The sequence below is a fragment of the Coturnix japonica genome, chromosome 10 (genome assembly GCF_001577835.2).
Source record: "Coturnix japonica isolate 7356 chromosome 10, Coturnix japonica 2.1, whole genome shotgun sequence".
Lineage (NCBI taxonomy): Eukaryota > Metazoa > Chordata > Aves > Galliformes > Phasianidae > Coturnix > Coturnix japonica.
In genome coordinates this window covers 7,747,808-7,759,804 of record NC_029525.1, presented here as the reverse complement: position 1 = coordinate 7,759,804, position 11,997 = coordinate 7,747,808, and the positions used below count along the sequence as shown (strand labels likewise).

The following is an 11,997-nucleotide window of genomic DNA, read 5'->3' as shown; positions in this document are numbered from 1 at the left end:
GTGCCAGAATGAATCTGTACCGCAACTTTGCACGCTCTGTTGAGGGAAGGATGTCATCTTCCTAGACTTCAGCAAAGCCTTTGACTGTATCCAGCGGCATTAATGTGGAGAAGCCCCTACAGAGGGACCCGGACCGCCGGGCTGAGGCGAACTGCGTGCACTGCAGCAAGAGCAGGTCCTGCATGTTGGTCATAGCAACCCCATGCTCTGCTGCAGGTTTGGGGCAAACTGGATGAAAGCTGCACAGTGGAGAAGGATTAGCAGACTGTGCTGGAACATGGACCAGCAGTGTGCCCAGGTGGCCAAAAAGACCAATGGCATCCTGGCTTGTGCCAGAGATAGTGACTGTCCCTGTACACTGGCACTGGTGAGGCCACAACTCCAGTGATATGTCTGGTTTTGGCCCCTCTCTGCAAGAAAGACATCGAGGCTCTGGAGTGTGTCCAGAGAAGGGTAATAAAGCTGAGAAGGGCCTGGAGAGTGGCTTTCCCAGCCCTCAAAAGGGACCAGTTTCCAAAAGTCCAGAAAGGGACAAAGAAGCCCCCAGCCTGGTCTTATTGTGAGCATGGGGCACAGCTCCACACCCCAGCAGCCTCTGCTCACAGGTCTATGGGAAGCATGTACTCTGGACTCAAAGTAACTATAACATTTCCAGAGAAAGGACTGTGCCAAACTGCCTTGCAACTCTCTGTTCCCTGGGAATTCCTTGAAAACGTCCTCTTTTTTCAGCAATTGTCCTTAATCTACATGGAGTAACTTTGCTCATTCTGACTCCCATTGTCTCCCTTTCACCAGAACACAGACAATCCAACAGCTATTGTTCAACCTGGAGAAGTTCCAAGATTGGAAAGGGAGATAATAAAGTAAGGGTTTGCAGCTGTTGTTTGGACTCAGGGCACATCCTGGACACTGTACTGGAGAAAATGAGTCCTTTCCCACACTGGCTTAGCAGCGGTGCCACTGCCCAACTGGGACACACAGGCAGAGCTGCTGAGCTTCCCACTGTCACCATGGAGGTGGATTTCAGGCCTAGATCTGGTCCTGTGCTCCAACAGGGAAGTGTCTCCAGAGCAGAGCTGTAGAAGTGTGTGACACATGGAATATATTTTGTGCACCTAAGTTAGGTAACACTATCATTAGCTAACCACGCAAAATAATCCAAACAAATTAGAGTAAGGCCATTTGGGAGTTTCAAATAAAGCAGGTTTGGGTCATTTTAATGGATAACATTCTACCGTATCAACTTCCAAAGAAAAAATGTTACCATTTAAGAAGCAATCAAATATTTTCATTCCACCCTTTTCATAAAATCTAACCGTACTGAAGGTGATATACCTTTTTTTTTTTAGTTGTATACAACTTCTTACCACAATATTAGAGCTGACCACATTTAATCTGACATAGCAGCTCAGTCTGCAGCAGTAGATAAAATATAGGTCCTCCTAGTTTGTGTTCTGATTTCAGGCGAGTTTCAGAACACATCAGCACAGGCCAAAATGCTGTGAAAACATCCTGTATGGAAGGTATGGCATGTGGACAGCGTGGAAAAGCAGCAACTGGGCTTTGTAATGTCATTTTCCATTAATGATGCAGTAATGGCTGGTATTTAATTTCTTTTTTGCTGTCACTTTGTACTGACCACCAGCAGTGCAAATGAGAAGCTACAAAAGGTCTGTCCAGTTGCACAACACATTATGCACACCCATGCACAAACACCTGCCTGGCAAGGACACACTGTGCACTGTGACATACACCAAAGGACACCCACAGCTCTGAAAAACCAGTCTGAAAAAAGGATGCTGCTTCCAAGCTGTATGTATTTCACTATTGGTGCAAAGAGCTGTGTTTGTTTTTTGGTTTTTGTGGGGGTTTTTTATATATATAAAATAAATATGTAGAAGAAAGCTAAATCCAGATCTACAAGAAAGGCTGGGATCGTACTGCAGTGCTAATACAGTGCCTAACAGGCTGTTAGGGATGGAGGCAATTCCTCCTGAAGTCTCAGTCTGTTTCCACTTAGCAGCTGTTTCTGGTGGTAACAGTCTAACTTCCACATTGCAAATGATAAGGAGAAAGTTACAGTAACTGTACATAGCAACCAGCCAGTTTCCTGCTATGACAGTGTGCACTAACCAAGTCATGCAAAAATGTACCAGATAAATCACTATTTATAGGCTGCTGGCCAAGAAAGACCTGAGCAAAGCAGCAGCTTCAAAGGCATTAGAAGAGAATAAACAGAGAAGAAACCATCTTTTGTCTTGCAGTCACTACATCTGAATTTCTTTCTTGACAACGTGACAAATGACTGTACTGCACACATCTGCAGTCACCACATCAGTGCTCTCATCTGCCCCTTTTACTGTATTTTCCAGTCACAGCTAGTTAATACTTCTAGCATTCCTACAGAGATCACTTCACCTGATGCTCAAATATAACACTCTGTATTGAAAGCTGTTCAGTTATGGTCACAACCAGTTCTGGGGAAGGAGAGGGGAAAGGTATCTATAAATGCTGCTACACTATTGTTCAGGAGGATGAAATAGTTACTCCAAGTTGGAGTATAATCAGGACAATGAAATCCCTAAGTTTGCAAAAGCAGTTTTGGAAATAAGCTCTTCAGTCGCCATGTAAGTACCTGAGCTTTGTATCTAACTACAAAAAACTAAAACAAAAACAACTGTGACCACATTGGGACGGTGTTTCCTACCAGGAGAGTGGGTTATCACCTCACCACTAACTGCTGAAGATTAAGAAGTCTCCATCATCATTCCTTCTTCATACAGGTTTTCTGGCAGGACCTTCTGTGGTGGTACACACACAGAAGAGCCACCCCTGCTATGCAGCCTTTCCTCGCTGTATCCTCATTGCAGCTACCTACAACTCCCTCAGACTCCACACCCGAGTACTGCAGGTAGCATGCCAGACAACAAGGTTTCAGCCTGGAGTGGGCCATGCACAGAGCACTCCAGTTCTGTGTCTGAGGAGAGCTGCAACAGTTCGACTGACCCCAATCTGCCAGTCTTTGCTGAGTCAGCTTGTTGCAAAAGTTTTGTCTTTTTAATGTGTTGTTTAAGGGAGACAGTCAAGATCATAGGCTAAGCAGACTCACACACATATACCTCAGAGCCCTGTTTGGACAGGCACATAACACGTGCATAGCTAAGGAATGCAGTGCCCTAGGGAAAAGAATCTCATGGCCACTTTCCAATCAAGAATCAAAAAACATATCCTTGAACCCAGGGTCACATCTGTTTCAGGCTTATGGAATAACATCAAGTGTTTGCAGAGGTGTCGACTTGAATTAGAAGTGGCCAACCTTCAGGCCTAGCAATGCTTGCTTCTGTCCAGAAAAATCCAACACAATGGACTATTAATACATCCAACCTCTACTTTTTGCAGTCTTTTCACATTCCAGATGATATAATCAATAACATACCATTTCCACACATAGTGAGCAGTAGCTGAGCTGTTCTGATTTGATGTAAACAGCCCGAAGGGGCTTCTCTTTGGAGCACTTGTCACACGGACCAAATACAATCGCTAAAAAGGTCTGGTCACACATCGCTGCGGTGCGAGAGAGCTGTAAGAGAGAAGAAAGAAAGAGTTTGCTCCAGTGCAGTACAAAGCTTCCTGCTGCTGCTCCGGTAGCTGATGCAGCTTAGACAGCATATAGATAGCTGGAGGCTGGATAATCTCTCTGACTAATCTTTTGAGCTTAATGAACAGTCACTGCGTGCAAGGCAGTCACATGATCTACAGATAAGAATTTTAGAAAGAAAAAGCAAAATATGTATTCTGCTGTAATGAGCACTGACTGCGCACTGACTAATGACATGCATGACATGCAGATCCTTAGCTTTCATGTAACTAATGCCATTAGACAGTGACTAGAAACACCCAGCAGCTGGATTTATGAGAAATCTGATCAATATTTGTGTTTTTGTTTTTTTTCCCCCACTGTATTATTAAATAGTCAATATTACGTATGATATATGAGTTCGGATTCAGTTGGCAGCCATACATTTCACACAATGTTCTGCTTGAGCAGAAAGTGATGATCTGGCACAATGTAGGCTGGGTCATTATGAACCCCGTTTTTGTTCTCAAGCCAGGCATCACTGTGATCAGAGCACGATCATCAAAGGAGAATTAGAAACTCCTTGAGTCAGAAAAACAAACAATATCATCGTGTCAATCTCCTCCTTACACTTTCCATGGGAAAAAATGTAGTATTTCCCAGGTTTTAAATGAAAACTTTTAAAATTATGTAGATAATTTATCAGTATTTAGCCAAAAGCACAGATAATGAGTTTATGGTTAAGAAAGGAAGCTATTAAAAAGGGAAGCAAAGTAAATGGAATGAACTACGCAGATTTCAGAATGTGTTTGGCTGGATGTACGTAAAAACATAATAACAATTTATTCTGTGCAGTTGTCTCTGTTCAGCTACTTATCCTGACGTATTTCAGTGCTGGAAACAGGAGATGACGAACTCAGAAATCCTGTCAAGTCATCAGAAGTTTGTCTGTTATCTCCAGGAGTTGTGTAACTTCATCCCAAAGTATGCATGAAGAAATCTGCCCTGACACAAACTACATCACATTAATCTCAAATCCACACAGAGCTTCCAACCAGCTATATGCAACCAGGAGTTATTATCCCATTGGATAAAAAACAACAAATATGCCCTGAAGCTTTTAATCCATTCTTCTGCAAACAGTGAGCCCAAGTCCCCAAGTTGCTACCCTTTCAGGGACCTTCCCCGTAGTAGTTTTTCCTAATAGAGTTGAAGTGTCTACAACAGCAGGGCTCAACTGTGCTACATCCTTAAATCTGGATTACAGGCTTTTTAAAAGTTAAATTAGAAGTAAAAAAACATTAACAGATATGCTACAATGAATCTGGTTGATGAATACCCCAAATCACCTACCTTTTCCAACTGCAAGAACCTGGAGATTCTCAAGATGAGCAAAGAAGCTGTGTGCAACTGCCACGCAGATGGACAACCTCCCTATTAAGGCTACTTACAGGGTATTTAAGGCTCAGCCTCTCCAGTTGTGTCACCTTAGGTCAGTTATATACTGACCGTTATAGTTGAGAGGCTTTATTTCAATTGCCTTCTGTCAGAATATAAACTATTAAGCAAAATAGATAATGTCTGCCCATTCCACGCTGCAGCCATTTGTTGATATCTTTCAGATGTTTAAACATACTGAGGAGATGGTTGGCTGCTGTGCTTTCTAGTTTTCCAAATTGATATTCTAATCTATGTTGAATTTACATCATATTCTTAAAGACAATTCTAAGTCAAAAACCCTGAGTGGCGTCCATGCTTGTTCTTCCTTGGATATATGTCTACTGTTCACCCATTTTAACACAATAACTTGAAAATCAACAAGATTAATAACTGCTGCTTTCCTAGACTTGTAAAAAAAACTTGGGGGAAAGTTGTGAGAACTGCTGCAAAACTTTGGTAGAAGTGCTGAAGGTCATATCTGCTAACACAGCCTAATTTTTCTTTACCCAAATATTATGGAAACACAGGATGGAAAGGGATCACCTGCACTGCTCAGTTCGGTTGCCAGGAAGCACAGCAGTCACATGCCTAAACACATTCCATAAGTGCTTTCAGCACTTTCCCACTGCAGAAGGACCATCATCCTGTATGCTTCCATTTGAATGCAAGAACTTTCTTCTTCAATATCATTCTAGGGAAGATATCCTCAGAAACGCTTCTTCCATGTATCTGCCCTTCACTAATACTGCTCCTTCCAAGAAGGAAAACCAAAAGCAGAACTTTGTAGCTACATATTGGCTGCAGACATGAACATCAAAAACACAGTAAGTTTCCTCTCAAACTCACTTATCAAATTGTCAGAACAACTTTCCTCCCTCAACAATTTTTGTCATACTTACCTACATACCTTCAGACACCCTGTGATGTTGATGCAGGAGTGCACTGTGCTTTAACTCCTACCATGCCAGGTGACACACAGCTCCAGTAAGTGTAAAAAAGACTATATGCAAACCACAGCAACTAAACCTGCTTTCATTGAGATCGGTACAGAAATTCACCAGCATCGGCAAACCATTCTGATAGGAAGAAACACAATGTTGCAGCAAGGAAACTGGAGCAGTGAATAAACACTGGTGGTACAATACATGGCAGTATCCGCTCATGTTCCCATAATTCCAAGTAAATTGTTAATAATTCTTCACTGAAAATATTTGCATCACTCAGAACACTACAAATTGATTTAAAAGCTGCTTTATTTAACAGATAGGAATACCAGCCTGCCCACACATCTAAGTTTTGTACAACTTTTACAGCTGCTGAACAAAACAAAGAATGTTCCACCATATATTCTTCATGCACCTCCATAGTAATCACTATGAATATGACACTGTTCATTGCAAATATCAAGAACAAATATAACAAAAATATTCTTCTCTGTATTTACAAATTTTAAATGCTATGTAATACAAAAATCAAATTTCTCTTCCTGTAACATTCAAATTAACTAAGTTCATTAGAATCCCTTCAATATTTCTAAGCTTTGGTACCGTATTTCCATAATAGCCTAGCCAGAAAACTAGCAGCATGCTCTGAAGCATTTCTAATGACAGCCATCACTGCAGCAAGGTGAAAGCTGGTTCTCCAGTTGTTCTGACAGGATCTAGTATTAAAGAAATTGTTATTCTTTGTGTTCTGCCTACAGAAATAAAGTTGAACAAAACAAAAAGGAGACCACTTCTGTTTCTAAGGATCCTGCAAGTTAAAAATGCAAGGAATTAAGACTGGTTTATCAGTAATTTCAGACCATAGCAGCTCCTACTCAGCATCTGAAATAGGGGAGGGAAACGAGCAAAAAAGAATGGGAGAAAGATCTGTATATGAGTGCATACTCAGTGTATGTTCCTAAAGACACTGCATTAGAGATAGACCTAGAACAGGACTCCTAATTATTCTAAGAAATAAGCTTGTAGTTTGGATCACAACAGGAATTTTATATCGGACTTTTCTGCTCTGATAATCAAAACAAAAATCCAGACATCGTTGCAGAGAACACAGCTAAAATCTGCCTAGAAAAGAAGTGTCCAAATTGCTCCCCAGGCTGAAGAGCTGTCTGCTGTGCCTAAACTATAATGCACACAGCCAGCCTGAGTGAGCCAAGCCAGCATTCCTACAAAGATAGCATGAGTTTATTACAGCAATTGTCTTAGACAAATCCAGTACAGCAAGACAATGGAATAATCTTGGAAAATCTGTTGGTACAGAAAGCAAGTCAAGGAAAACGGTACAGTAATTATATTAACCGCAGCATAACCTTTCCCTGTGACTAGTGCTTTAATGTTACTGACAGAGAACCAGTGCAAAGTTGTCAGATAAATTCTTTCCTCATCAGGTTTGGGCTAAGAAACTGTGTGGAATTATGTCCTGCTGATGTCATTATTATAGGACTGTAAAGAAGAACAAACAACAGTAAAAAAACAGAGAAGGAAATCACAAGCTGAAATGATTCTTATTTTTTAAGTCTTGACTCCAGAACAAGTTTTTAATGGCTTAATTCATGGCAAGCTAACATACCATCCTCCAACTGGAGAAAGGAAGCATGGAAGTCTGTTTGTCCTTATTAAGTCTCAGAGTAAATACCAAAGCACTGGTTTTTCTAAACCCTTGTGAGGAAGCCAAGTTTGAAGCTGCTGGGGACTTGTATCATTTCTAAAGCATGTGGAGAGGGTGTGAAAGGAAACATCACTTGAAAGTGGTATTTGGTATCAAGCATCAGTTGCGGTCCATCCTCACGATTGTTTAGCATAGCCTGAAATAATAGCAGAAATGGTAAGAAAATAACATAATCCAATTAAATCAAAACCATTGTTTTTTTTTTTTCTCATTGCAAATCTTGCCTCCATGTAATTTTAAGGAGACTGCTGAGCAGTGTAGTCATCACCTGACACAAAGGCCAAGTATAAATACGCAGCTACAAACACACTGTGGATGAAGTGCCCTGTGACCTTAATATCAAAGAGAAGAGGTGTTGCTCTTACCTGGACTTTGCGAACAAATGACGGAGTCACTCTTTTCTCAAAATCATCTATCGGAGTGTATGAGTTGAGGATCTTAACTATCTGCTCAAATTACAATACACAACTTAAATACGTTACAAAAAGTGAAGAAAGCATTAAAATGCCACCTTTCTTGGTATTTAATTGAACTTTCAGTAAGAAATTTTGCAATCAAGTGAAAATTTCAGCCCAGAACCTAATTATTTTTTGCATATATGATCACTGCTATGACTGATTTCCAAAGCTGTCAGCGGGATCAGGAAGATGTGGAACTGATAAAAGGAAACAACAAAAATGCCTCTGACAGTGAAAAGAAATAATCATTGTGGAATAAAGAAGTGAGATAGGACAAGGCAGACAGGTATTCACCACAGAAGTAGTTAAAGCAGTTGGAAATAAGGAGTTAAAAATCAAATATAAGAAGTGGTGATGCAGAAAGCTGACGAATGCTGTTTTTATCAAAGGAAAGGCCAATAGCTCTTTGCAGCAAATTACATTGGGCAGGTTGGAGCCAGAATAAAACAAATGGTTCATTACCTGCACAGTGGAAAGTGATGTGCAGTGTTCGCATATTTCTTTGGCATCATCATCAGTGATCTTTTTGACCTGAAGGAGCCAGGCTGCTTGAGACAGAGGCTCTAAAGTTTCTTTGGCATTGCTGCTTTGAAGATTCTTGTCCTTAAGCCATTCTTCCAAATAGCTGATATTACATCTAGGTTATGCCACGAACAGACAACAGAAATGTCAGGTTCCCTCTTGTCAAACAAACTACACTGAAGTCTTCTAAAGAAGTAATGTTCCTCTAATGCAGTGTTCATATTCATAGAGTTTAAATAATAAAAACAACCACACCTGTACATCATAAGTATCAAACAAAAGCCTGCTAGTTTTTAAGCTTAATAACTTGTATTATATAATATATAATATATTATATTATAATCTATATAATTATATAATATACATAACAATAACTATATATATAATTTTATTAATATATTATTGATATTATTACTATTAATTATATATATTAATATAAATCTCTTTCATCCTTTTTTATTTATTCACTTTATTTCTTAAAGGTTGCCCAACAGAAAGCAAGTTACTAGTTTAGCTGTTACAGAAGATCAGAAAAATATCAGTCTCTGTTAGCCCTGGTAACTACATTGTAGCATTGTATATGTTAAAAATATTAATTTACAACTAAGTTAATGCAGGAGATTAGAATAATCTTTACACACTACTAATCGGGCTGATATAAAGGTTAAGAAGCTTTTTTCTAGTTACATTTTGAAATGGCTCAAAATTGGACTGATCTTAGTCTAATGGAGAAAAACTGTGTGTATTTTGCATGAACTGTTTGGAACGTATGCTCTGGGTGATTATAAGATGGATGATGTCTGACCTGAACCCTCACACGGCTCTGTCTCAGTGCTTTCTTTTCTCATGATAGAGCATAAACAATGTAAGTCTGCTTTCATCTGTCTGCCACATGGGGGATTCTAAACCTGCCTACTCTACTGAGAATACTAGACATCATCATGAGCCAACAAGCATAGGATGAATGCTAAAAACAGGACTGACTTTGAGCTCTCTGCTGATGTTTTCTCCATTAGTGAGTGCTTCCATGGAAGGTACAGTCTGCAGTGTGCTAAGCACAGAAAGCTCAGCTGATAAGGCAAAGATCTATTTTTTCCCAAAAGAGTGAAAGACTGTTGGTTACTTCCAACAGAACAGACACAGAAGATCCAGTGACAAAGAGATACAGGACTAAGTTACAGAAAAACGTTAAAAATTCATCCTCAAGCAACTACTTGCTGAAAGCTTCCTGGCCTCACCTTATCTGCATTCCTTTCCTACAAGAGCACATGTCCTTGCGGAGGAACAGACTATTGAGGGTGACCGCTCCAATGAGAAAGAAAAGTTGCTTCACCGCCTGCTTGAGAAGCTCAGAGTCCAGGCCATTCTGGCACATCGTGCTATAAAAATAGCTGAGTTGCTGCAGGATAGATGTCATTGTGTAGGTATCTGTGTCGTCTATACTAGAGGAACGTTTACGGAACCCTGTAGGTTTCAAGCCAGAAATTCCCTGGAGACTTTCATATTCCAGCATACCTGGTACTGAACAACAACAGAAAGTAACTGTAAGACTATAGGAGTCACTCCTATAGCTCCTTCCCATTATTAACTTAATTCTTAACAAAACATAATTTCAGGATATTTTAAAATGTAAACAATACTATATAAATTAAATACCTACCAGGGCTTCTGAAGCACACATTTATTTATTTTTTTTAATAATTTCTATTTTTGTAGAACTTTGGTCTGTTTCAAAGTATTACCCCACATGAGGAAAGCGCAGAGAGGAAAAAGCCATTCAGGAATATAACACACACATTTAAACACACAGAAACATGCATACAGGCACCCGTGTAAATCAACAGGAGGAATGAGCCTGTTCCATCTTTTGCCACCATGTATAGGCTTTACACAAGTTCTTCATCAGCTACATTTGTTTTCGATTGGACTTCTGCTGTCTTACCAATCATGTGCTGAATGTTGTTCTCCATCACAAGAATGAATTGGTGATAGATCTGAATGGCCAAATCACTTAGAACCTGTCTGTACTCCGAGAGATCAAAATGCTTCAGACAGTTATTATTCTGACGAGGGGTGTTGTGTTTCATAAATTCCTACAGTTACATTGTAAACACAAATATTAGAAATCACATGAGCATTATACTTGTAAACTGGTATTATATACTAATGTATATATTAGAGTAGCACACTCGGTCTCTGGCCAGTCTCAGAGTGAGTCAAAGCATCCAATAATTTCAATGGGTGTTTCTAGTCCTGGGCTTCCTCTACTCATTTTCCAGTTAATGTTTAAGCTTACCCTGTTCCAAAAGATTACTAAAGCCAAAAGAAAGGCTTGCACATATTTCAGTGGATTTGGGAGCAATTCCTAGATTACTTAAGCAGAAAATGTAAACTATTTAATTAAAAATATGTATACGTTCACTATCTATTATGTTGCTGCAAAGGGCTCTCAGTTTTGGACTTCTCATCAGGAGAATTCTGCTTTCAAAAATAAAGACTTTACATAAGTTAGGATCCAGTCTAAAACATTCATTTCAAATAGAAATTAATACTCAACATGCTGGATTCAGAGTTTTCCCTCTTGTTAGTATTAAATTACAAAAGACTGTTATTGCATTTAAATCATGTTTTCACTGTGCATTACATGTTATCAATAGAACCACGAGGGGGAGTACTGCTGTCTTGACTGTGCACAGCTGCTATAACTTCGGGATTAAAGCAAATAGAATTTGAAGAGTGTATTCTTACACACCGAATTTGATTCAGCCTATATCAGTTAATAAAACACATCACTAAGATATCATAGAGTAAGAGTTTGCAGTTTAAAAGAATGCTGGATTTCAGGATGAAACTCACTTAAACAAGCACATCCAGCTCACATTAAACTCACATACAAGAATCCAAACTACTTAACAGTTATCACTTTGTGTCTTCAACTGACCTCAGCGCTTTCATCTTCTGATTTCACTTTATCAGTTAGTTCTATACTGCCTTCTTGTACGTGTATGACATGTCACCACTGCAAAGCAATACACATCCTAAAGGAACAGTGGTGAGCTGGCAAACAATTATCTATTGACTACCTCTGTCCATTTTACTTATTGAAATCTGACAAAGGTAAAGTAATGAAATTATTTGATGAGATCACTCCTACCTCTTCCCCACTGTATTGCTTCAAACAGTTAAGGAAATAGTACGTATTGGAAAGCCAAAAAGACAACATCTCAAAATCTTCTGAATTTTCCTGAAAAGGATAAAGCAATCTTCTTATGGCATTGTCTCATGAAGTTAAATGCATTTCAAAACTGAAGCTAAAGACCAGTAGATCTA

At 39.5% G+C, this 11,997-nt stretch overlaps 1 protein-coding gene across 4 annotated transcripts in view; it reads right to left on the bottom strand.

Annotated features, from left to right (window-relative positions):
- Window positions 1-6,252: 6,252 nt before the first annotated feature.
- The window catches only part of MYO5C (myosin VC), a 29,875-nt gene continuing 24,130 nt past the window's right edge, over window positions 6,253-11,997 (bottom strand). For 2 of the 4 annotated variants that reach the window (XM_032446948.1, XM_032446949.1), the window contains 4 exons: window positions 11,822-11,911; window positions 10,610-10,760; window positions 9,906-10,188; window positions 8,016-8,782 (listed from right to left, as the gene is read on the bottom strand). In XM_032446948.1, the coding sequence (XP_032302839.1) occupies window positions 8,296-8,782; window positions 9,906-10,188; window positions 10,610-10,760; window positions 11,822-11,911 (1,011 nt within the window). In that variant the 3' untranslated portion in view covers window positions 8,016-8,295. Of the gene's footprint in view, window positions 7,824-8,015; window positions 8,783-9,905; window positions 10,189-10,609; window positions 10,761-11,821; window positions 11,912-11,997 lie in introns of those variants that run through there. The other 2 variants (XM_015872838.2, XR_004308583.1) reach the window with 2 other exon arrangements.